This window comes from Lytechinus pictus, chromosome 1, assembly GCF_037042905.1.
Source record: "Lytechinus pictus isolate F3 Inbred chromosome 1, Lp3.0, whole genome shotgun sequence".
Lineage (NCBI taxonomy): Eukaryota > Metazoa > Echinodermata > Echinoidea > Temnopleuroida > Toxopneustidae > Lytechinus > Lytechinus pictus.
Window position 1 is genome coordinate 11,431,675 of NC_087245.1, and position 27,990 is coordinate 11,459,664.

Here is a 27,990-nt window from a genome sequence, read left to right on the forward strand (position 1 = left end):
TGATTAAAGATTATGCATAATCATCCCGTTTATTATCGCATGTGTTTGTTATTGATGATTGTTCTCAATTACAAATCTTACAAATGAGCAAGATGTCAATGAATAATAAACCTGCATAAATATAAATGAGGGTTTTTTCAGTGATTGATACTACAATTATGAATTGTTTTACAACGCTCTTACAGGAAAAGACCAACAAGTGGTGTTCATTGCAGAACGGACATTGATGGGCACTTCATGCTCATCTGGAAAACGAAGCGATCAACTAAGCAACCACAGCGACGACGAGAGCGGTGATGAAGATTAAATGTCCAGAAGCATACCTGACATTGAGTAAAAATTGCCTTGCTGAACGTGCTGCAAATGACTGTTATCATTTATGGCTGGTATCAAAGTGAAACCGACATGGAGTACGATGACGAACTTATGCATGGCCTGTCTGCTTGTGGCCTGCATCATCACCGCTTCCGTGTTGCTGCTTTGGCGGATGTCGTCCTCTCCGACAATTACCGTGACCAAGCTTGACCACCAACGACGAGGCGATCGTCGTAATCGACCTCCACCGAATATCATCTTCCTGCTGGCCGATGATCTCGGGTATAACGACGTCGGTTACCACAACCCGGCTATGAAAACAAGTAACATTAATCGGATATCATCACGTGGGATCCGACTTGAGAATTACTATGTGCAACCGGTTTGTTCGCCTACCCGGAGTCAATTGTTGAGTGGAAGATATCAGCTAAGTTTTTTTAATACTTATTTTTGGCTTAATTGATGTTGTTGTATTTATTCATACTAGTTATGTATCATTTAGTACTTTGACATAATGCCGTTACGAATATAGAGCCAAACTTTGACAATTTTCGTAACCGCGATGAGCTGATGATGATGTTGCAGCTGCGTCTCCGAGTGATTATGACCTAGCCTGTTTCATCTGATTTTACTTTTTTTTCTGAATTCCTGTCTCAACAGTATATATAACATTGCCATAATTTTGTGGATGAGATTCATCCAGGGATCCAACTCCCCAAACATTGCTAATTAATGTGTTTATAATGAAAGATTGAAGACACTTTGGCTGTAATAAGCTTCTAAATTGCTTTTATACACTGTAAAAACGCTGTTTAAGATTTTATACAACGCTGTTTACTATATGAACCTTACAGTATTTGTTTAACCGTTTAAACAATCATGTTTAATTTATTAAAGATTAGATATTGAAAATTAAACTTTGTTGCTTAAGATTTAAACACTTGTTTAAACTGTTTAAACAATTACTGTAAGGTTCATATAGTAAACAGCGTTGTATAATGTTTTTTACTGCATGTATAGTACATAATAACAGAAAACTGTTTAAGCTTTAGTACTTTGCCATGTACGAGAAAAGGCATCGTTCACTTTTTTCGCCATTGACTTTCTCTTTTCACCTGCTCGCCTTTCCTTTCTCATCCATCTTCTTTTCACCTATCTCCTTCCTCCGGCGTCGTCCCTTATCAATTCACTTTACCTATAATATCATTTAGTTATGCTCGAGCTGATAAAACTGCAACTTTTCAATGCCTTTATCATGTTTATAACCTGTTTTATGGAGGGCATGTGCACTTCAGGGACCATGGAACGACTTTGAAAGGGGACTGAACTTACATAAAATCATATTTTGATGGTTGTTTTCACGTTTTTATGGTTACTGAAAAAAGTGTGGCGGGCTGTAGCTCCACCCCCCCCCCGCCCCACCCGATTCCACGGCTTCGGCCACCCATCTCGAAATTAGAATGGTACTCGCAAAGGACGTACTGTATAGAGTCGATAGAACACAACCATTCTGTATTATCTTTTCATTCTTAACCAGTAACCATACTCCTGTATAATTTACTAGTATTTTTGTAAAAGATCTTTCCTGGATTTTGGATAATCAATTTTCTGTGATTGGTTATTTTGTCAAAATATATCAAAGACATCAAAGGCGTAATGAGCCTGATATTGCGGATGGAGTAAAAGTTCTTTAAAAAGATGCGAGCGGGTGAAGCGAGTGAGAAAAGTTTTAACCTTAATAATACATACATATAATTTTTGGATAGATTTTGACATACTATTAAAAAAACACACCCTTTCGCTGTCTCCTTTTTTTTTTATTGATCGTGCTGTTTTTTGAGGGAGGACATTTACGCCAGCCCCCCCCCCCCCCCACACTATGTTGTCCGGCAGTGATTTTGCGGGTTCGTGGATCCTCGTAAATTTTCTTCTAGTAAACACATTTTTAATATGATCCGAACAAGTTTATAAGATCTTGAAAGACTTGGGAGACAATATGAAAGTTTGAGCGCAAAATATATGTACTGGAAGTTCCCTCACCGTAAAAACAAAGCTTATGTCATAATTATCTGATATTTTGCATGAGACAATGATTGTCAATTTCTGGATCGTCATATAATACTCAAGTAACCATGTCAAATAACATTGATTTTTCATTCCAAAAATGTTTCTATCTTCATTTCATAATTCAAAAATGACGATGTTCTATATTATTTTCAACTCTTCTTTAAAAGGATGAAAAATGAAGCATCTTGTTATCTGTTCGTAAAAGTAGTGTTTAGTTTTGGTTTGTTTGATTTTATTAACCAATACACACGTTTACAAACGAATAAGGTTTTTTTTTTTAAATAAACTGCTTAATATAATTTGTCTCAATGTAATGAGATACCTAATCATACGGCGTGACCCCGTGACCATCGGCCGTTAATGAAGTATGTCAACAAAGCTTGGAACGTCACTTGCTATATCGTCAAATGAAGTGGTAAATAATTAATAATTGTTGCTTTTTTATAATTTCACCAACAGATTCATACAGGGATGCAGCATAGTATAATCTGGGTTGGCCAACCACTCTGCCATCCCATAACTGACCCGACCATAGCCAACCAGCTCAGGAAGGCTGGCTACGCCACTCACGCTGTGGGCAAGTGGCACTTAGGCTACTACAACAAGGATTGCTGGCCCACAAACCGAGGATTCGATTCCTTTTTTGGTTAGTAAATAGCTAGACGGTCAGGGAAGCAGAAATATTTGGTAAAGAATATAACAAAGTACAGAATTCTACACACAAAGGATATTTATGCAAGTGCATGTAACTTGTTCAAGAGTTCGAGGGTCCCGCCAATAATTATTTTTCGCATTTATTTTTACAAAATATTTATTAACAAAAATTTCAAACTTTGTGCGACTTCGACACTTCTAAACCTCCCACTATAGCTGACTATACTTATATCATATATATGCGAATTCCGTTGGTTTCTTATCATTATGATAATCATTAGCAAATTTTCGCACGCCCGTGACATAGTGATATATAATTGTGTTCATAAAGGCATTATATACTTCCGAGACTTGCCAGACTTGCGTCCTTCCCCGGGGGCCAGTCAAATATATTGCAGTACACATGCGTGACCAAAAAAAAAACGCGTTTAAAGGTTTTTTTTTTCAGTTTTGGACGAGGGCATTCGTTAAGGGTATCAATAACACCGATTTTCAAGAAAAATTGTGGTTTTGAAAGACTGGTCATGCAATGGTCAATCGCGGGGCGGGGGCAAACGTACTTAGGGTATTTTTTTTTCAAAAGCTTTTTTTTTCAAGACTAGCCAAACGTGTTTAGGGTATGTTTTTTTCCAAGCTTTTTCCCCGGGATCATATTCTGGCGACAACTTGTTTAGGGGCCAAAATGTGTTAATAAAGCCCGCGAAAAACTTGTTATGGGGGTTATTTTGCACACAGACAAAAAATAACTCGTTCAGGGGGTGTTTGGAAATAATTTGGTCACGCATGTGTACAGCAATACATGTTGACTGCCCCCCCCCCCCGGGGCGTCCTTGTTCGGAATCATCGTCGGCGTCGCCCCTTATGCGAATTAAAGTGATTGGTTAACATTGGTTTGACTTTAAAAAAATCTGAGCTAGAAGGTCACACTTGTCACCTGTGTGTGTGATATGTTACAAAAATGAAGCCCAGAAAAAATTGCGTTCGAAAATAATTATTTAGTGCTTCAAAAATTGAAATAAAAAGTGACCGAAAACACCATCTTAATTTCATCCCATACACTTATGTGTACTATTTAGGCGTCTTGTAGACGCCTTTTTACAAAATCGGGGTTTGCCTTGTAGTTTTAGCTTTTCATTCTCAATAATGGTTGTTTTCAGGGTTTATTAGTTCTAATACATGCACTTGTACACATGTTTCATCTTGGTTTGAGAATTTTTTAAATCGGCTGCTCACAAAGTTAAACAATACCTTTAAGAAAACTAATATTGGAAACACAAGAAATGTTGAAAAGGGGGAATTTTAACAAAATTTTTCTCGATACATATGAGACACTTCCTCACTCAATGCTTGGCGAAGTGATAGAATATGAAGAAGAAAAACCTACGGACTCAACGGTACGCGAACGATTTCAAAGGATGCAAGTTGCCGAAAAATGGTAGCCACATGCTCCCAAGTTCAATTCAATTCAATTCATTTATTTGCCATCCTTTAAAAACATACAAATATATGTACAAGTATACAACAACAAAGGAGTAAAAGAATTTAAATCACAGTATAAGCAATAAGAAAATGGTAGAAACATAAAAGAAATGAAAAGAAAATGTAGCGGATGTAGGGAGTCAGAAAGGCCATTGACCTGTCAAAGCCGACTCCCTTGATTACTACATTATGGTACGATTAAAAACACAAATAGAATAGTGGCCAAAAAAAACCAGACACGAACATATCGATATCACCCCCCCCCCTTTGATAGGCAGTTGGAATTATTAACTATAAGTAGACAGTTGGTTTTTGTTTCAATCTAAAACGCCAAACTCGCAAAGTTCGGACATGACTTGTGACGATCGAATTCTGCATCCCATCACAAATTCTTCGTAATAGGCTCGTGGACCAGTTCCAAAATTGACGTAATCATTCGTTATAATACAGGTATGCTGACGGGTAGCGGGGGATTTTATACACATAAGCACTACGGTGGACATCCGGGATTGGAAAGCTCTAAGAACTGGACCGGATATGATTTGAGGGATAATTTGGAACAGGTAGCCCAAGACTATCAAGGAGTGTACTCAACCCATCTTTTCACTCAGAAATCACAAAATATTATCCGTCACCACAATAAGTCGAAGGTCAGTGAAAAAAAGGTTAAATCTAAACAACAAAAATGATGTGATATCTGTGTTACACCAATACAGTGAAGCATGGGCGAAAATCCCAGGGGGGACAAGGGGACGCCCCCCCCCCACCCGAAATAGTAGGGGTACACAATATCAAATGTCCCCTTACTATTTTTGGTCTTATATGATGGAAAGAAATACATTATTCAAAATCTAAATAAAACATATATTTTGGACGAGACGACCTTACTTTTTTGGTGATAAGCTTCTTTTTTTTTGGGGGGGGGGCTTGTCAAATTTATTTTGGTTGATTCGAAATTACCTTACCTTTGGGGTGATAAGGTTTTTTTTTTTTGCTAGTCAAATTTTCCAGCCCCTGGTCCCCCTACCTTTGGAGAAGATTTCCGCCCTTGCAGTGAAGAGAGGGGGGAGAAAGAGAGAGGAAGGAGGGGTAGAAGAGATTGATAGATAGATAGATAGATAGGTAGGTAGGTAGGTAGATAGATAGATAGATAGATTAGATAGGATAGATAGATAGATAAATAGATAAATAGATAGATAGATAAGATTAATGGATAAAAATGATTTAAAGGAGTAAATACATAAATAAACAAATAAAGCAATCAATCATTAACCAATGAAAAGAAAATACTGAATTTTTAATAAATGAATCATTATTAATTAATTATTTAATTAATCAATCAATTAATTGATTGATTAGTTAATTAAAATTATGCTGTTACTCAAACTATTTGCTATTTTAAGGCAAAAAAATTGGTTTACAAGATTGGCCTTTGACACTTTTGCACGAAAGATATTCGTCGTAAAAAACTATGAACATTCTGATTTTTTAAATTTCTATTATTAATAATGTTTTAAACATTCACTTGTATTATAGCCGCTGTTTTTGTACCACTCCTTTCAAGCTGTGCACTATCCTCTCGAGGTTCCATCTTGGTATACGGAAGACTTTAACTACATAGCCGATGAGAAGAGACGAATCTATGCCGGTATGGTGAAATGCATGGATGAAGCAGTCGGTAATATTACCAGGACATTGAAGAAAACTGGCTTGTGGAACAATACCATTATCATATTTTCTTCAGGTAATTAATAGTCATATTGACCACTTCATCAGATATTAAGCAAATATAAAAAGTGATGGATACAGAAAGGATACAGCAAAGTCCTAAATTCATAAAAGGTTTTTCAGTGTAAGTGTTAAATCAAATCCTTCACATGTGCTCACATCTGATTCCTTAAGGTGCACAATGGTATAATGTTTGCGTTTTTACACTTGGATAGTAAACAGTGCACCAAACTTTAATTTCAGGAATAACAATTACCCTGCCTCATAAATGATAAAGTGTATATAGATTTTAGCACAGTTACTAAAGATATTCGATCATGATGATAATGTATTAGAAAATAATTGTGATATGTCATTATGTGTAAAACTTTCGTAAAAATCAATTTTATGAAAAACCCATCTCACATTTTCATTTTGACAGACAATGGGGCAAATTTCAACTATGGAGGCAACAACTGGCCCTTACGTGGTATGAAAAGATCACTATGGGAGGGTGGCATCAAGTCTGTAGGTTTCATCGCCAGTCCTTTACTACCAAAACACGTTCGAGGAACAGTCAATAATAATTTATTTCATGTAACCGACTGGTTTCCTACTCTTGTCAAGGGTGTGGCAAGAGGGCGCCTAAGGGGTACAAACCTCGATGGACACAATCTATGGAAACATTTGATAAGCAAAAAGAAGTAAGTTAACTATATTTATGTCCTATTAAACATGTCATTTAAAATGGCTTGTGGCTTTATCTGCTTTATACCATTTTTTCTAAACAACTTTAACGGTTTTAATCATTTCGCCTTTTTGTGAACTAGATACATGCCCCCCCCCCCCTCCGCAGGAACACGCCCACTGACATGACTGAGGACTGTTGTATTGTTTCAACATCGTCATACTAGTATTCTTCAAATTAGATCGAATTTTACTTCAACATGCATTCAAGAAAAAAAAGTAAAACTATTCCGAATATAACTGTATCGCAATTTTGATATTCTCCTCGCTTGCTTAGTTTCCGCACATGCATAAAGATATATTCTGTTTCCAGAATTGATTTACGGTTTATTCCATTGATCTTATCTCGGGATACATTTTATTATTTTCATTGTACAGCACAATTTCACTTTTAAGGAGTTTCAGTCATTTTTCCATGATGAAATGATCCATCTAGAAACAAAATTATGTCCTCACATGTTTCTATGTGGCCTTTTCAGGATACGGAACCGGGAGAATTGGCCACGGAAAGAGATATTACACAACATCGACACGTATTCACCTGTCTTCAGTGAGATACCTTATTGGTTTTCACTTAACTTCCCAGCAGCTATTCGATATGAAAAGTGGAAACTTATCACGTCTCAAATCGGTTAGTAAATGGTGACAATCCTCAAATAATTTTGGTGTTTGGGCAGGGGCCGGATGCAGTATTGACCCGTAGGGTCTAGGGTGTGAATTTTCTGCCAAGCCGCAAGCAAAAAAAAAAAAAAAAAAAAAAAAGGTTGGGAAGCTCTTTTGCCCCATGTATCTGCCCCTGGTTGGGGTAGGGGTGGTGACGGGATTTTTTTTTACATGGGGTAGGGGCAAGATAACCTAAAGTTGATAATTTTTTTTTAACAGGGGTAACATTGATTTACACGTCTTATAGTATACATCGCTTTCTTACAGTCTTCTCCTTTCTTTCCTTTTCCATTCTCAATTCTACCGTTATTCTCTTTTCTTTTTCACTACTTGAAAATAGATAGGGCGGTCGCATTCTACAACGATGAGTGTCTGAGAATATTCTGTGTTTCTTTTTATTAACTATAGACCTTGCAGTTCCTTTGTTTTTATATTTTGCATATTGACAGGCAACAAAAGCTGGGTACCACCACCAGAATCAGGGGAACAGACCATCCATTCCACAGATACACCAGAAAAACGGTTATGGCTCTTCGACCTATCCGAAGATCCGAACGAAACGAATGATTTATCGTCAGAAAGGAGAGATATAACTTATTTCCTTTTAAGACGGCTTGGGTCATATCTACGGGAATCCGTTCCTATAGTATATCCTGGTCCAGATAGAAGAGCAAACCCGGCTCTTCATAACAATTCATTTAGTGACTGGATTCAATGACGATTCCATAAAGGTGTTAAACTATTTTCGTGAGTATTTATTCAGGCAAGATTCATTCTACATTCACCGTGAGTGTATTAATTACTACTTCGAAAAAGCAAGTAGTGGCTTTTCAGACATTTTAGGCTTTGGGGGAGTCTTGTACATTGACACAAGATGAAAAGCACGTATATGCACTGCGTTTATTCACTTGCTTTGAATGTAGATGATTCACAGACTCAGGAAAGAAAATAACCTCCGTAATCGGGCCTCCCCTTGGGCCGATGATTAGTGAGAGTTTAGGCCTAAAATTATTATTAAAAAAAGAAAAATACTTATCTGATTTCATGAAAATTGTTGAGGAATATTCTCGGGACCACTTCCATTGACCAGTGGATATCATTCGTGTCCATGGGATTTCAAGAAAACATGCTAAACAAATCTGGAAACGCACCTCTTAACAAGTATAGTCGTGTGAAAACCCACCCTAATGTTGCAGTAATATTTCCCCCACACTCGACGGCGAGTAAAACAAAAAACGTTTATATTAAAACCAGCCATATGTATATATAGGTGGTACAAAAAAGTTAAAACGGTCTTTTTTCAACTCGCTGTACGGCCACCGTATGGTAAAAGTGACTACGCCATTATCAAGTATTTATTGGGTACAAAACGTCACCCACTTGCAAGGTGCATCGGGAATAGGGATACACCATATGTAAATTGGCTCTGGGTAAATCTCGCCCTTAAAACTTTCGTTGGTGCAAAAGGTTCAGACCTCTTCCCTTTTTCGAAATATATATATTCTAGTTTTATACCCTTTCAAATCACACCCCAATCACGTCTTTTACCACACGAAAGGTATACCCTTTTTCAGCAATTTACTGTTTTTGACACCCTTCACGTAACATGCTGTATCTTAAAATAGATAACCTTTTTTATGCGTGCGTTTGTTTGTTTTGTTTTCTTTTGTTTCATCATTTTGGACGACCATGATATCCACTTTTCAATGGAAGTGCCCCACGCCCGGGTATATTATCATCACTATTATAATCTTATTCAAATTAGGTTTGTTGACATGTTCATTCATGAAGAGAAATTTCTGCCAATATTTACAATTGTTGTTAGTGAAATGAAATAATTTTCTTGGATATCTCGAGTTTGTTTCATTTATTTATTTGACGGGGCAATTATACATCTTCGTTACAATTGTATATTCCTTCTCACATTTTTGTGCTAAAAACGACTTTAATTGGGCAACATTATGTACTCATGGTAATCAGATTTAATAATGCATCATTTGTTTACTTACAACAGTTTTCCATTCTCTTGTTTTTTAGACAACTATTGAAAATAATTGAAAACAGATTGTGACATGTGGCAAAGTATGAATGGTATGATAAGTTATAAGTATAACCAACATGATAGGGTTTAGGACGTATGAGCGATAGGCCTAGATTAATTCAAACATTACAATGTGTTTGTTTTAATAATAAATACATAATTCGTGAAAATGTGTATTACACCCACAATTGTTATTTTGAAATCTACAATTCGTTATTCTAATCATGATTCACTCAGAAATATGTACAGCCATATAAAAATGAGCTCCTCTAGAGAGCCTTTTTACACTGTTTTTTATCATGTCACAACAGTTATTTTCATTGAGAGAAATATTTCCTATTTATTAGTGAGAAATGTTGCAAACAAATTATATTCTGTCAATACGCGATGGCCAAAATGCTTTGTCATTTGTCTATTTTACAAATCTGTCTCATTTCCTGTCTGCATCTCTGAGCAAACGTAATTCTGATTCATTTGCAATGCTTTTGTTTTCAGAAAATCACAACTTCATCATCGCCAAAACCTCTCACTCTGTACGTATGGGCATTGCTAAAAACCAGAACTATTGTGTACTGTAGAATAAAAAAAATAAAAAACGTAGCAAATACTATTGCTAGTTTCAATATACATGAAAATAAGCAATTGGGTTTTTTTTGCCATTTTTTTTTTAGTGTTCGCGCCGATGTGACTGCTAAGTGCGGGGCTTTATGTTGTAACCAAAGGAAAATACATGACCTAGCTGAGCCTGAAGTGAAACCTACAGGGTTTAAAAAAAAATATTTTGCTCCAGGGGCACAATAATGCTACCATATCCCCCATAAAATCAAGATTAAAGGGGAAGTTCACCCTGAAGAAAAGTTTGTGGTAAAAATAGCATAAAGAATAATAAAAGAACAATGGTGAAGGTTGGAGGAAAATCCATTAAAAATTAAGAAAGTTATTAGAATTTTAAGTTCTGGATTTGTTACGTCATAAACGAGCAGCTGCCCCATATGTTATGAGTTATAAAAAATGTAAAATAAAACGCATGAACTTCATTTTTCCAGTGGTTCCTGATGACTTATTTTTGTTTTATATTCATGTTTGGGTGTGAAGTGATTTGTCTATTGATATACGAAAGGTACAGTAAAAACCATTTTCAATTTTCTGAGAAAATGACATTTCATTGATTTTTTACCATTCGCTATGTAGGAATGCTGCTCACATATGACGTCACAAATCAAATACCGGTAATTAGAATTCTAATAACTCTTTAAAGGGGAATCCAGCCTTTGCCATAAAATGTTGTGTTGGGAAGGAGAAAAATAAATTAAACAGAATGGCGAAAGTCTGAAAGAAATCGGACAAGGAATAAGAAAGTTAAAGCTGTTTTTAAATTGCGATCACTATAGTATGTAGATTTCAAATTGGCAACTGGGTAAGTAAATTATATGACAAGGGGCAAGGACACCTTTCCCATAGGCCATGTACTTTATTATCAGGGATTTGTGGTTTTCTGCTAAGTACCCATTCCCCTGGGGCAGTAATCTAAATATAATCCAGGTAGTATATATTTTATGTTCTCATATGAAAGAAAAATATAATTTGAAATAAAACTTTTTTTGAAAATGACATTTTAGCCACAATATGTATTGGAGTACATGGAAGAGTAGTCCCTGCCTTACATCACTATGACATCCCATATGCGGCCAATTTGAAGTCTCCATGGGTATAGTGATTACCAATATTTACAACTTTAAAAAAATCATAACTTTCTTGTTGTTTGTCCAATATTGTTCAAACTTTCACGTATCAACTTGTCTCATTTTTCTTCTTCTTATAAAAACAAGTTTTTATTTGGGTTGGATTCCCCTTTAATTCTTTGATGGATTTTCGTCAAAACTTTGGCTCTATTTTTAATGATTTTTTCTGCTATTTTTAGTCAGGGTGAACTTTCCCTTTAATGATCAGAAGTTACATAAATTAACTATATCCAGATAACATTTTTCCAAAAATCACAAGCATTTCTACCTTATTATACATTGATTGATTTCTTTTCAAGATGCTTGCTGGTCATTCTTGCTTATTTTCATGGCCATCATCTTTTTGTGTTTCTCTAAAAGAGAGTGACAAAGGGGGTATTGACACCTTGCCACTGACACTAGGCTGCAGGGGAAAGCAAATACACGATCTTCTGATTACAAGGCAAGAGTCAGAACCACTACACCACAACGTTTCTACCTTCTCTTCTCTCCTTTGCCCCTCTTTTTCTTTACTTTGCACCCCCTCCCCTTCCCGCCACTCCTTTAGACATTTATTCTTCTCTCTCCCTCCCCTACATTTCTTCTCCTCTCCACTTTCAATATACATACCCCCTAAACTTGTGCACAGATAAGTGTCCTCCCCTTTTCAAAATACCATAACCAATTATAGAAATGATTTTGATCAAATTAATCTGCAAGATACATTTCTAAACTTAATGGCTAACTTCTGCTTTAAAATATATCATACATGAGTGAGCATGCATTAAAAGAAAATTGTCACTCTTACAAAGTATCAAGGTTCATTTCTTGTTTAAACAATGTTATTCCTCTTTGTTTATGAAGTTTGCTCACTCAAACCAGCTGTGGTTATAACCTCTACAGCTCATACTTCATGTGAGGGTACACTTTCTGAGATATGCATAATTTCAACTCAATTTTTTTGTGTTAAAAAATTGTGAAAAAATGAACAAATTAAATTTTATCCAAAAAAATCTGTATATGGGAGTGCCTTTGGTGTGTATTCACTTTATATGCACAACTTGACAAATCAATATATCTTTCATTCAAAAGTTAGTCTACATTATTTTGCTATAACTAATTTTGTTCAAAAGTTAGTATTTTTATAAAAGGAAAGCAATTTTTGTGTTTGTTTAGGTTACTCTCCTTCTCACTCTCCTTTTTTATTTCTTCCTCTCTTGTTCCTTATTTTTCAATCATTACAAAAATGTTTGATTGTATATATGCAAAATATACCAAAATTGTTGCTTTATTTAAACAAAAATCAAATAAAGGTTTGTTGCAGTTGTACAATAGAATTAATGATAATTATCTTTTAAATATATAAGGCCAGGAATTCTATTTGATGAACAGTCTGTTTCAGGGAAAGTCTAGATGTTTTGTTAAAGCTGATAGTTTTCAAATTATTTGTTGAGATAATACTTTTTCTACTAAGATCCATGCTTGAAAAAAATATCTTGAGACCTGTCTCATAAGGCTTGGTAACTAACAGGATAAATTAACTCCGATAGTAGAAATATGTAATAATAATGTCATATTTTACCCAGGGAAGCCACTTCAGTTCCGAAACTGTTCTAACAGCGAGTAGTGGCTAAGCCCTGTTACCAGCTTACCATGGCAGTTTCCATCATCACAAGTTCTTTCTTCTGAAAATTGTATCTTTTAACTCAACTTCATGTTTACAGCAATTATATACGAGGTGCACTTTTGACCTATTTTTAAGGTAATTTGCCACTTGGTCTACACCCACTTCGCCTACTTTCCGTTTGGTCCGATCTGACATGGATTTATCCTAGTTCATCTATAACCAGTTTGATACTAATCATCTGGTCTAATTGCCACTTCGTTCATTCATCATTTTACCTAATTTCCAGTTAGGCTGTATTCATTGTTGTTATATATTGGTAATGATGTCATACATGATGTCATACCATGACTCACTGTTCTTACTATTGTAGCTGCGCAGGGGCAATGCGGAATAAACTTGCTTTGGAATCATATACCAAGATTATCAGATGTGTGCTATTTATGTGCCTTATTTACTAATTACTGTAGAATAATCAGGATAACAACAAATCTGACGATGAGGATTGAGTTTTGTGTTTGTTCTTCACTTTGGGAAAGTTCGAGTACCTGAGGAGGACTACTTTTGGAACAATTGGTGAATTTCGGGAAGACGAAGGGAGTTGGTCCGAGTACATTGAGCGTATGGGACACTACTTCGACGCCAATAGCATCATCAATGATGCTAAGCATCATTGAAGAGAGGAGGAAAAGATCCATTTTATTTAATGTTTGTGGAGCCTCAACCTACAAGTTCATATCAAGTTTGGCAGCACCAAGGAAAACCAGGTAAAATTGAGTTCAAGGAACTTGTGAAATCAATGACTGATCATTGAGAGCCAAAGCCATCGGTGATCGTCCAGCAATTCAAATTAATAGTAGGTCAAGAAAATCAGATGATTCGCTGTCAACTTACATTGCTGAGCTGCGACGATTGGCTAATGAATGTAAGTTTGATACTATTTTGGAGGAATGTTGAGAGATTGGATTGTGTGCAGAGTGGCAGATGATAGAAAACAAAGGAGGTTATTGGCTGAACCAACTCTAACATAAAAAAAAGCTAAAGATATTGCATTGGCAATGGAATTGGCTGATAAAAATACAGCCAACCTCAATGATCAGAACAAAGGCAAGATGGTGAACAAAATCGCTCATGGGGTTAGTCATAGTAAGTCGTCACCGCCCTATTTCCTAGAAACATTCCTCATGCGGTAGCTGCAGTAAGGGGCATCATAAAGGAGAAGCCTGTCCAGCAAAAGATGGAGAGTGTTTCCACTGCAAGAAAAAAGGAAATTTTGCCATGGTATGCAGCGCCAAAGGAGAGAGGAAGGAGCAGAGAAAAGTTTTCAAGCAGCAAGGAAAACTGACCACATCCAACAAACCTCACTCTTCAGCTCGAAACAAAAGATGATGAAAACAAAACCGGCTACGAGTTGTATCAACACGAAAGTTTCAAAAGGTCCGAAACCTCCTCCAATTATGACTCTGCTGATAGTGAAAGGGAAGCCTATAAACTTCCAAGTGGACACGGGCTCGGCAGTAATGCTCATCAATGAGAAAACCTGGCTATCTCAGTGGAGTGACAAAGAGAGGCCTAAGCTGATCCAAAACGTGGCTTAATAGTAAATACACCAAACACTTAGTCGAAATTATCAGACAAATTGAAGTCCATGTATCCAAGGGCAACAAGGAGGAACGTTTGCCTTTGATAGTTGCAAGAGATAGAGGGCCGAATCTCATGGGATGAGATTGGCTGCATGAAATGGAGGGAGATACATGTAAACTTGGTCAAGGTCAATGATGTAGAAAGAGTGTTTCAGATTATGCGGGGCTGTTCACACGAGACCTTGGAAAGTTCAAAGGTGTAGAAGTGGATTAGGATATTGACCCCCGAGGCATCGCCTAAGGTTTTGAAGGCCCGTCCAGTTCCATTTTCATTTCAAAGTCATCTGGATCAAGAGTTGGATTGCCTTCTCGCAGAAGACATAATTGAACCTGTTCAGTATTCAAACTGGGCAGCTCCAGTGGTCCCAGTCGTCAAGGGAGATGGATCCATTCGCATTTATGGGGATTATAAAACGATTAACATAGCAGCTCGATCGGATACCTATCCGATCCCAAGAGTAGAAGAGCTATTTGCAAGGCTTGCAAATGGAAAGAAATTTACAAAGCTGGATCTTTCTCATGCCTACCAACAATCCTGTCTGAGAAATCCAGGGAGCTCCTCACAATCAACACGCATTGAGGGTTATTTCGATATAAGAGACAGCCTTTTGAAGGTTTAACGGCGCCCTGGGTTTCAGCGGATGATGGAGTCATTGCTGGCCGGTATTCCAGGTGTGGCTGTCTACCTAGATGATCTTCTCATCACAGGAGAGTCAACAGATGCCCACATGAAAAACCTAAAAATAGTCCTGGATGCCCTTCTGAAAGCTGGACTGAGACTTAAGAAAGAGAAATGTGTGTTTCTCAAGGACGAGGTTGATTACCTCGGACACACTATCACTGCAAAGGGTATTCATCCCACGGGGGACAAGGTGCAAGCCATCACAAATGGGCCTGAACCAAAGAGCGTAAAGGAACTCCTGTCGTTCCTGGACTTGCTGAATCATTATGGTAAACTCTTACCTAACCTTGCATCGAATCTAGAACCTCTTCATCGGTTGTTGAGGAAAGACGCAAAATGGCAGTGGGGCAAGGAGCAAAAACAGGCTTCTGAAGAGCCACAAAGTTGCTAAATTGAACTAGGGTGCTAGCCCATTATAATCCTAAAGAGCAACTGATACTAGCTTGCGACGCTAGTCTGTACGGTGTCAGAGCCGTACTCGCACGTAGGTTTTCGGATGGGACCGTAAAACCCATCGGTTTCGCGTCACAAACACTGAATATGGCAGAACGCAGATATTCGCAATTCGATAAGGATTAGCGATTGTATTTGGTGTGAATGGTTTCACCAATATCTGTATGGCTGTAAATTTGAAATAATTACGATCAAAAGCCGCTACTTGGTCTCTTTGGAGAGAGGAAAGTCATTCCACAGATGGCTTCTCCACGCGAGTGGGCGATTACACTTGCGGCATATCAAATAAGGTTAAAAGCGGGAGAGAGAAATTCAAACTCTGATGCACTCAGTAGATTACCACTTGAATCAACCATTCCAGATCCTCCGAATGTCAATCACACAAGCGACAGCCGTCGAAAGCTCCATCCCATCATTGGGAATATCCAAATAAACCTTGGTTGCAATTCTTGTCAATTACCCAGATCCAGTAGAAGGGAAGATGTTGCTAGTAATAGTAGATGCATATTCAAAATGGATAGATGTTCACATTATGAATAAATTGACGAGTGAAGTGACAATAAACAAATTGAGGGAAGTCTTTTTGGCACAAGGTCTTCCTCAAACACTGGTTTTGGATAATGGGCCCTGTTCCACTAGTGAAGAATTCATTTTGTTCATGAAAATGAATGCAATCAATCACATAATTGATAAAAGGTACACCATATCACCCAGCTACTAATGGTCTTAAGGAAAGAGCAGTGCAAACCGTTAAAAGAGCCCTCAGAAAAATGAGTGGACCCCTTCAGACGAGATTATCAAGGTTCTTGTTGTGAGTTACCGTACAACTCCACAAGCTACCACAATGCAAACACCGGCAGAATTGCTCATGAATCACAGCTGTTCTGCCTGATGTGAACGCAACTGTTGAAAAGAAGCATTTCTCACAGAAGACCGCTCACACTTCTCGCAAACTTCGCGAATTTAAGATAGGTGAAGAAGTCCTTGAGAGAAATTACGGGCAAGGGAATCAATGGCTACACAGAAAAGTACTAGAATGTAACGGTCCAGTATTTTATGTCGTAAATGTCAATGCCAATGGCTCGGTACTGAAAAGGAATAGACCTCGAACAAAGACACCGGCCCGACATACGAAGACGATATCATCCCTGATAACGCCAATGACTATTGCGATGTCAACGAAGATCCGCCAGACATTCGCGCAGATCATGAAGACAATCATGAAGTTGACCATGATGACAGTATAAAGTATTATCCTAGACGAGAGCGTAGAAAACCAAACTATTATGAATTTTCTTAATTTTTGACACAACAATAATGATTATAAAATCTTGTCTTGGATTATTAACTCTCACTTTTTGGACCTTGTCAAAATTCTTGATTTAATTTGTCTAGTTCAGTGAACAAATTTTATCATTGAATTTATTAGTTTTAATTCTAATTTCAGTTCCTGACCGACAAATATAATTTAATTGCGTTTAATAACGATCAAAAGTTTCTCAAGGTTGAAATATGAATCTGGAAACGGATATCAAAAGAAATTGTCAATCTTTTTAAAATATAGTTCTAAGACCAGTTTAATATTTTACTGGTACAGTTACAAATTAAATTGGAATGTGGGATGTTCATAAAAGGTATGTTTAATCTAAGGAGGAAGAGATGTTATATATTGATAATGATGTCATACATGATGTCATACCATGACTCACTGTTTCTTATTATTGTAGCTGTGCAGGCGCAATGCGGAATAAACTAGCTTTGGAATCATATACCAAGATTATAAGACGTGTGCTATCTATGTGCCTTATTGACTAATTACTGTAGATTAATTAGGAGTTCATAACAATTGCATCTAATATCCACTTGGTATAACATCATTGTATGATTAGATGAACTGCCCATGAACCAAATATTCATATGGTAAAGTGCAAAAAGAAAGTAAACAAGTGGAAATTAGACCACACAACAATTTGCCCAAGTGAATACCAGGCGAAATGATGGTTGGACCAAGTAGCAATCGGACCAAATTGATAGGATACAAGTGATTTTAAAATGTGATTTTCCTTCAAGGTCAATTGCACAGTGGGCATCCTCCAATGAGCTCCTGTGATGTAAACCAGTCTTGATACACTGTAAACCTCAATATGTTACAAATGATGTAAAATATACTGTGGAATTGGGTAGAAATCACGACGGCCATTTGCCCTTTATTTGGAAAATAGGGACATCTGTTGGGTGTTTCATAAAGCTGTTCGTAAGTTAAGAGTGACTTTAAGAACGACTGGCGATCCTTTCTTGTGGTAAATGGTATATTCATTGGAGATAGTTTAGCGCATAAGAAAGGATCACCAGTCATTCTTGAAGTCGCTCTCAACATCTTTATGAACATCTTTATGAAACAGCCCCCTGGAGTCAATCTGTAATCATTTTGTACCTTACCAGCACATCTGTGGTAATAATGTTTTCACAAACATGGCACAATTATATTAGGTATAAGATTACCTGAATAAAATGTTGCATTCTGGGTGGGGAACCAGGAACTGTAAGAGCAGTTTGGGTCTAAAGCTGATGCTATTCATTGTGACTGTGGCAATACATGTATGCCTTTAAATGTCTTGATTCTGTTCCTTACAGCCTACTCTCAGGGGTCAGCTAAGCTGAAATCACCAACATCACTCAGTTGTGCAAAAGAGTCTGTTTTTGTTAGGGTCCACTGATCACTGGATCTATCAACGTCATGACACAGGAAATCCATCCACAGGGGAAGGTGACCCTACTGATGTCTTGAGTTTCTTGACAGATTTCTTCAAGCACTCGTACACAACCGGGTAGATACGCTGACATGTTTCTATACACTGCTGCAATGCCTATAAAAGGAAAATAACAAAAATATAAACATTAGTCACATAATTGTTACAATAAAGAGGTATCTAATTCCAGTGAGTTAAAATGCTATTGATTGTCAAATTCATTGTAACTGTAATTACTATGGAATACTGTGTAAAAATATAGTCAATTGAAATAAATTTAAATCTCTTTAAAGAGGTCTCCATTTTAGGACATTTCTTTCTGAACCAGAGGAGTCTGGAATGATAGACAGTACAAACAGTTAATAACTTCCCTCTAAAGTCTCCAAAGGTAGAAACCCTATATGACTAACCTTGAAGGGGTCTCCAAACTAGACCTGTCCTTCCTGAACCAGAGAAGAGTCTTGATTGATAGAAGGTAGAAACCCTCAATGACTTACCTTGATGGATTCTTCACTCTGGAGCTGTCCTTTCTGAACCAGACATGAGACTTGATTGATAGAAGGTAGGAATCCGACAGTGATGATAGCTTGTGGGTCATCTGTAGCCATGGAATCTGCAGCTTCATCAAATGCCGTTGGATCAAGCAGAAGTCTTTCTCCTGACTGTCTCTGAAATAATGACCACATCATAGAAGGAATTAAGTTAAATGAAATATTGTAATTTCAAAGTTTTAGACTCAAAGAATTATTCCTTTTTACAAGAGGAGTTTACAATGATAATAATCTGAGTCCCATGGCATAAAGATTTGCAGTGAATCAGACTTTTCAATTTAGATGTATTCTCATTTGTGCAATATGTCTATGCTATTGCCAGATTTGAATTATATTGCGCTATAAACTTCTAAAATTGTCAAACAATACAATAATCTAATGAAGTTTCCACTCTCATTTTCTTTTCAAGAAGCAAACTTTATTCTGATTTATCTATGCCTTTTGACCATGTGACACCCCCCATGAGATCAGATTATGATCACTTCTATATGCTTATATTTCTACATCTTGAATTTGATCCATCAGACAATTCTTTAGTTGTCACAAGAATTAACAATTTTCATGTTTTTAATAACCTCTGTGACCATTTTCCCGAGAAATATTCTTCGGCTGGTATAATCAAGATTTATGAAATAACAATTCTGTTTTGCTCATGGTCAGAACTTTGAAACAGAGGATATGTGAATCAAATCCAAGCCAGTTTCCTGCTGCAAGAAATTGATGCATATTGTGCTCCATTCAAAAGGTAAATGAGTACTTGGCTGGAATTAATTCCTTGAAATGTTTGTGCGATACTGAAGTCTGCCAGGCTAAAGCTGCGGTAATAACATTCAAGTCCTTTGGAAGCACAGAGGTAATGTGATATGCGCTATACAATATCTATTTATCATGATCCTGAATTTTAGTGATCGATAGCAAACCATATGATTGTGTTACGGAGACTTGATCATCTGTGCTCACATATGCATACATGGGGCAATTTTGAGGTTGATGCATCAAACACTTTATGATATCAAGATAACTCATGCAAATAATGACCTCCAAGACCTTTGACCTACTAGTCAGCAATTTTCACTGATAAGAGTTATAAGCTTCTAAGCCCTTGCATCTGATTGGATAGGCAAAAATAAGTCAATGAAAATCATTGATTATTTGCTTCATGGAAAACTCTAATGATGTAATACAGACTTACCACTGAACTCCCAATTACAAGGTCATACATCTCAATACCAGCATTAGCAACAGCAATGGATGCACAAGTAATGGCTGCTGAAAGAACTGCATGGATTGGAATAACAAAATAGAGTTTATCATTGCTATGGATGTGTGTTTCGGTGTGTTTTATTTGGTTATTACAATTTATTATGAAAGTCATTATATCATTCATTCAGCCCAAGTTCAAGCAATATAATATAATTATAACAGCATAATAGTTTAATGGCATACAGTACAGTACATCTTGTTGGGATGTCTGTACTGCCTATGACAGAAAATGTCTGGTGGCGTCCAGTGGCTATCATGTGAATATATTCTCAAAGTGGAGTTATTGCTCTTTTTATGTCCAATTTGAATAACATTATAAGATTAATAATGTAAATCTAAAATGATATCTTGTGATACAGGTTTAAGGCAACAAAGTTTAACTTACCACTGCCATCGTTTTCTAGTACTGTGATGAAAATATCAACTTGGGACTTGGGAATCTTGTGCTGTAAACCCAAAGAAAAATTACAAAAAAATGCAAAGAATTACTACTCTCTCATCTACCTTCTTCCTTCCAGTTGCACATCATAATTCGTCCTTTACCAATACATATGATGCATATATCTCATTTTGAATGGGCTCTTGATTAATTTACATTTTCAGGTGCAATCTCAAATTTATCAAGCTTACATCATATTTTGATTTCATATCCTCAAAAAAAATTGTTTTAAAGCATTAACATTGATACAATCTAGTAATGAATTTGAATGATAATTTGTACTTTAGGGAAGTTTCCAAAACATAAAAACATTGAAAATGTTCTTTATTATATTCTTATGCATACTTCTAGTTCACTATAAAAGTATAAAAAATGTCACTCGACACAATTAGGGCATTTAAAAAAAAGACCCCTAATGACTATATTTTGACTCCTCAGAAGACCAGTTAAATGGTCATTACAAAATTCACAAGTTGGAAGCTACTCCTTGTGATGCTCACTGAACACAGAGTGAACAATCAAAATTGGCAAATTTTCCAAAGTAGATGACAAATGCTGTCTGAATATTATTATACAAAGTATACCTAAACATACTACATATAGCGGTCACATACATCTCCTATGCCTATATACTTCCTGCACATGTTAATGGTACTGTTACATGTATTACCCATATACAACGTAAGCTGAAAGACATTGACACAATCACACTCTTGTCATTGACTGAAAGTAGCTTACCAAGCAAACGGCTGGTTCTAAGGCTTGCTGCACCTGTAATGCCAGGTCCTTCTCTGTGGATGTAGTTAAATGGCCTTGCCTCACTTCACTGGCAAAGGTAGCAAATTTAAACTCACATCGAAGCTGACCATTGATGACAAACCCATCTCTCCTTGGCACCTCTCTTGGTCCATACACTGCACATATGACCTTGGTGTTCTTCATTTCAATATAACATGATCCTTTCGCTTGACTAACAACCCCAGCTTTGAGAACTGAAAATCAAAGATGAGGGAAAAATGGTAGGTGGGAAGACATAGTAAGTGTTTACACAATAGTGTATATGACCTTAAGAAAACATTACAAGAAGTAGGAAAATACAAGATAATCAGAATTAACTATGTGATGATGTCAGTTTCTAATAATAATAGGAGAGGTATGGTCTATATTCTTCTGACCATAAGACAATTAATATCAACCATGCTTTCACTGATTGGATATTCTGAAAATTTCCAAGCTTAAATACAAACATCATAAAAAACAAATACTTACATATTGGTCTGATTTCTTCAGGTGATCTTCCATCTTGTCGCTTTCCTTCCTCTAGAAGCTACAGGTAATTGAAAAATTAACAAGAAACATGAAGGTATCAAATGCCAATTTCTAGCTAGAAAGTACAAGATTGTACTCCCCGGAGGGGGGGGGGGGGGGCTCAAATTATAACATGATACCTATGTGCCGCACCAAAAATGAAAATAGGGCCCATTAGGGGGCTCTGGAACTCAAGTTCTGTGTTAAAATGGGGGTCTCTGTAACTGCTCTAGGATCAACGATTTCTAAAAATGCAATGCTCTGGAACAGCACAAATTCAGTGTTTCGGAGCATTGCATGAATATGCATGAAATCGGGCATGATGTTTCTGCCCAATGAACAAATCAGCGGTCTCCGAATCGATTAAAAATTAGATTGAAAATGGGGGTCTCAACCGCCGCACATATATATCTTACATTTATAACAAGTCCCCCAGGTTGAATCCGTACAACAAATAATTATCTGTATACAATTCACATTTCAGTTGTAAGTAATTATGTAAAAATTGATAATTCTAAAATGTGAATCGTATGCAAATAATAATTATTTGTTTAATAATAATTTGTTGTGTTACAAACACTGCCTCCACACCAAGTTCATCGTCCCTACATCATCGCAAAACGAGTCAAAGGTCATGCCTCTGTGTTATAAAGTGTGGAAGCATTTTTGTAGCTGCAATTAAGCGATCAGTCTGGTAAGAAACCTTGTAATTTCTTTTTTTCTTTTTTTTCTGAAGTGAAGCCTTTATACGCAATAAGAATATTAGTGGTATCTTCACATTTTCTGGCAGCCGAGTTGATGGTCTATCTATGTGATGTTTCCACGTCTCCTCCAGGAAGAGAACACAATCCCAGGGCAGCATAAAGACTATTTTTGGCCACTAACCTACAGTAAGGAGTGTACAGTGAGGTACCATATGTATTTTTGGCACATAAACTTGATCTATTTTGCTACTTTTTCAGAAGTTATAGGGAACATTTGTAACTTTTAAGTAATTTTTATCATGTTTTAGGACTTGAAGATTATTTTTGTGTTTTTTTTTTTTACAAATTCAGAGCTTTCTAAATTTTGTGGTCCTACTAAAGGCTTCAAAACCTGATTTATTCCGCGTTTTTCCAAAATTAATGTGGTGGATTTTTTAGGAAACTCCATCATTGTTTACCACGTTCGACACACAGGTCTTTAGGGCCAGTGTCTAGGCTCCTTGATGAAAAGACAAATAGATCTAGGTCTATCATACATGTAGAAATATCATAGTGCTCCTGCCTTGGGCTTAGACAGGAATAACTGTTGTTTCTGGGGATTTATTCAACAATTTCTGACATTTTACTATCATCCCCATTCACCAACGGAAGTACGTAAGTGCGAGCTCTCATGTGTAATCATTTCTCCCAATTCGGGCCTATATTGTTTTGTCTATATTTTTATTTTCTTGAGGTCTAAATGATATTACATTATCTTGAACGATTGCGCACTATTTTCGTTAGACTCTAATCTTTCTTTCGATACTACGAAATATGAAATAAAAGATAGAAAATATATGTTGCTGATGATTTATTCCTTATTTTTACAAATTTTTTGCCGGAGAGGGAAAACGTTCGTTGAGATAGTCTTTTATCAAAGCTATCCGATTAGACTTTTCGATATGGGAGCGACAAATTCCGAGAAGCGTTATGCAGCGGCATAAATCATGATATATGGCGACTGGTAAAGACGTCTGTAAGGATGATGACGTCATTCAAGATGGCAATTTACGATGACCAACGAAAGGATCGAGGATGACTATGTTTTTATCAATTGAAGGGAATTAGCGGTAACTGCGGTCTGAAGTATTACATTTCTTAATGTTATATATTTCTTTGTCAAGTTGGATGTAAAATTTCTTCTTTGTAAATGGGATATTTTATGTACAAAAACGATCTGAAAATCGGTTTTTTGCCGAATGTTACTTGTTAGATCTAACGTTACTGCTAAAGTAAAAGTTACAGCTTTACGTACAGGCCTCCATTGACTTCAGTCTATGTATTGGTGAGAAGCCACGCAGTTCAGCAGAACAACCAAATACAGAGACTGAAGCTTTTTGGTCTACTTGGCCTTGGACTTTATAAGACTTGGCTACCAAAATTAAAAAAATTATTCATTTCATCAAATTCATGATCAACTTAGAGTTAGATCTATCATCTAGCTATTCCACCACATTTTACACACTTCTGATCGTCTCCAACAGGCCGTTCCCGATACTCCCCTTCTAGCATACCGACGCCCACCGAATCTCAGGGACCTCATTGTTCGTGCTGAAGTGCCCTCCCTCACTAACCATTCTTCTCCCATACAGCATGGCACCTTCAAATGCACCAGCAACAGGTGCATCATATGTGAAATACACCTTCACGAGGGCGATACTTTCACCAGCAACTCTACCAGCCTGTCTCACCAAATCAAGGGCAACATCACATGCACTACCACTAATGTTGTATATCTCATCACTTGCAGAGTTTGTAGGGTACAATACATAGGGGAAACCAAGACCACACTCAAGAAACGATTCTATGGGCACAGATCCACCGTCAACACAGCAAAGCTGGACACTCCAGTTGGCCGCCATTTTAACCTCCCCAACCACTCCATCACTGACATGATGCTACAGGGCATCGAATCTTTAGGTACCCGTCCTGACTCAGTCCGTACTAGCAGGGAGAAGCTCTGGATGAAACGACTTCGCACCACCCAACCTCATGGCCTGAACATCCAAGAGGGGAACGACTGATTTTTCTTTCCTATCCACTTTCAATTTATATATACATATAATTTTTCCCCTCAGCTCTTTTGAATAGTTACATTATAGTTTCTTACTCTACTTTCCTCCCATATCTCATACAAGCTCAGCTCCAATTTTTCCTTCCTTATTCAGGCGATATAATAATAATTATTATATATATATATATATATATTTGTTTTTTCTCCACTCACCTCTTTTAGATTTACCACATTTGCTTATTTACATGTATACTATGGTTTCTTCATAATACACCCCCTCTCTTCTATATTTGCTTTTACCTTTTTAGGCAATTTGCTTCCTCTTTTTCACATATACAGGTTTTTTTGTTTGTTTTTTTTCCTACTATATAGTCTTATGTTTTTTTCCCGTCACACCTAGCGGATTACAATATCAGTTACACCATATGTGTATTTATATATTTTTTCATATACATTTCTTTTTTGGATATATTTATATACATATCACTTATAGATACATATTTACACTTACCTTCTTCTCTTAGTTTGTTTAATGCTTTATCATATATACTTATATGTCTTTTGCACATTATCAGTTGTTCCCCATTCTTTTTCTTTTTTTTCCCCCACTCTTATGCACCAGTTTATTAAGCCTTTCTTTGTAACCTGTTTGACCCACCTCTCACTAATTCTCTTGTTTTTCATCCCATTATCACTGTTTTGTTCCAGATCCTGTTTGATGTTGCCTGCCTCATTATTTTAATCCCTCCTGGCTTGAGGTCTTTTACTGGCCTTACTTACACTAACTTCCCTTTGTGTCTGCCTACTCCTTTTCTTTCATCCCCTTCACTAACCCGATTGGTCTTCTCTACTCACTAATGCCCCGGCCTTTTGTCTCCTTGTTTCTAGTGTTGCTGTAGCTTGTTTGTGGTCTATATTATGGTTGTTCCACTTTATATGTTTGTCATTTTGCCTCCGACGAAGATTCTGCTAGGATCGAAAGCTTAGGCCCCTTTTTTACTTTCTAATCTAGCTATTCTATTTCTAGCTCTCTTTTTTTTCATTCCGAGTCCGACATTGCCATGAATAATTGCAGAGTGCTTGAAATCTGTAGACTGTAATTGGCTTCCCTGTAATTTCTTCAATTATATCATTATCAAATGTTTAACAACGGGTGTTTCCTTACTTTAAGTTTACTATTAGTAGGCCTATTAGTTTTGCGGCGCGGCGAACTGCAACTGCACTGAAAATTCACCACGACTCCGATGGTTACCCACGCCGGCAGTCACGGCCAATGATTAATGAAGATGAGCGGTTCCGTGACGTTAGAATAGTCAATAGAAAGGGATTCTTGATCTCTACTTACCGGTTGATGCAGTTTATCAGTCCGTTTCTTATACAAAAAGGTGCTTTGCGATTCATCTGGTCCTTGAATGCGCTTGGTGTCAGTCGGCATTTTTAACAGTTATGTCTCAAATTTATATTAAATTTGGAAAAAGTGCTTAGCTTCGTCAACCTCGTTTAAAATTTCAGGATCGTGGGTGCAGTGATATGGTAAAGTTAGCTGAGCAAAATAATAGGGAAAACACCAAAAGCATTTCGCTCATAATATGAGCGATGTGCGGAGGATTCAAAAACAAAGTAAATGTATTAAATATGCCCGTCAAATGACAGAGAACATGGGAGGTCTTTATCGAAAATTTGTGACCCGGAACAACACTTTGGTCCTAAGTTTTAGGCCTGGCGAAAAATTGCAACTGTATTGCCGTTTGTCCAGAATCAAGGGCACTGTATGCATGCATGCTTATTTAATTCATCAAAACTGAAGCATCTTCTTCTTCTTCCTCTCCCTCCTCTTCTTCTTCCGCTTTTTATATTCTTTCTCCCCATCTTCATTCAAAAATGAAAAAAATGCCATTTTGATTGTAAGTGCATTGCAGTCATCTAAAAGTCCTTAAAAGCTTTGAGAGTTATTAATATGCTAATGAACAGTTTGGAGAGAAAAATTGAATATGTGAAAATATATATCATTTGTAAGAAAATCTAGATTCTACTGACATTATATTCTTAGAGGATTATTTCACCCGAAGCAACACTCACTTTAGACTTTTCTAATTTTCGAGCCTCATTGGCTAAAAAAAGCGGATGAATAGAATATCTCATTTTTATGTGCTCGTGATGCATTCCATGATATCCAGGTATTGAGATATTCACTTTTGAAATCGGTTATTGGAATATTTAGATTTAGAGATAGTTTTATTCACTTTCCGTTCAATATCATAATTTATGATACATAAAATAGAAGAAATCATGAACTGAATTGAGGTGAACTAAAATGATTTTGGCTGATAAGTAAATGAAATAGAACGGAGGACACACCAAGAAATGCCATGCTGGTATGAGAGGCAAGCCCTGTAACTTATGGTTTCAGTTATTTTGCAAAACGAGTATACATATACAGCAACATTGGGGGGGGGGGACGGAAACTTTACAGAATGTAAACGTTTTAACGAATGAGTGACAGTAACTTTAGACAAAGTGATTATGATACAATATTAATAATTATAAATAATAAATAGTATAAATGAAATTATAAGTGAGAGAAAGAGATTGAGAGACGAAAGCGATTTTCGAGACCTTCTTGTTATTTTGTGAGTGTCTGATGTAAATAAGTAGGCCTAAAACAAACTTCTCCATTAAAAAAAATCTTTGGATAGTAGAGGTCATTTGTGACATTGTCTAACTCTGAACAGAATAGATGAATGCCATTGAGTATCGTCTAGGTTGTTCTCAGCATAGGAAAATCATGGGGATTTTATTTTTGCTTACTTACTGCGCTCGCCCGTCAATTCTATGTTCATCTAAGTTAATTTCAACCAGCGATTATTTTTGTTTCAGCAATATTATTTATATAATACTTTCAATGTCTGTACATAAAGTGTAAACTATGTCGTTATCCCTTAATTGTATAGATGTAGGATTTCAAAATGCACAATTAAAAACATATGCTATTCGACAGAAATAGTGGTCTAGAAATATGGAATTTTTTTACTTATCGTATAGGCTTACTTCATTTAATTCATTTTCATTAGGCCTATCATTGTTTGAAATTTATTTCACATAGGTGGAGCAATGTGGCCCAGTGGA

General features: G+C 36.7%; 2 protein-coding genes across 2 annotated transcripts; one reads left to right on the top strand and one right to left on the bottom strand.

Annotated features, from left to right (window-relative positions):
• The first annotated feature begins 1,366 nt into the window (after window positions 1-1,366).
• On the top strand, window positions 1,367-16,670 carry LOC129258671 (arylsulfatase B-like). The gene is made up of 6 exons (XM_054896939.2): window positions 1,367-3,028; window positions 4,966-5,165; window positions 6,052-6,259; window positions 6,665-6,926; window positions 7,449-7,600; window positions 8,082-16,670. Exons 1-6 carry the CDS (start codon window positions 2,854-2,856, stop codon window positions 8,348-8,350), a joined length of 1,266 nt encoding a protein of 421 aa, XP_054752914.1. The 5' UTR covers window positions 1,367-2,853; the 3' UTR covers window positions 8,351-16,670.
• LOC129258776 (exosome complex component MTR3-like) lies at window positions 12,667-26,548 on the bottom strand. Its single transcript, XM_054897044.2, has 7 exons — window positions 26,210-26,548; window positions 22,069-22,126; window positions 21,538-21,791; window positions 20,746-20,806; window positions 20,290-20,375; window positions 19,044-19,214; window positions 12,667-18,663 (listed from the first exon to the last, which is right to left on the bottom strand). Exons 1-7 carry the CDS (start codon window positions 26,297-26,299, stop codon window positions 18,532-18,534), a joined length of 852 nt encoding a protein of 283 aa, XP_054753019.1. The 5' UTR covers window positions 26,300-26,548; the 3' UTR covers window positions 12,667-18,531.
• Window positions 26,549-27,990: the final 1,442 nt, after the last annotated feature.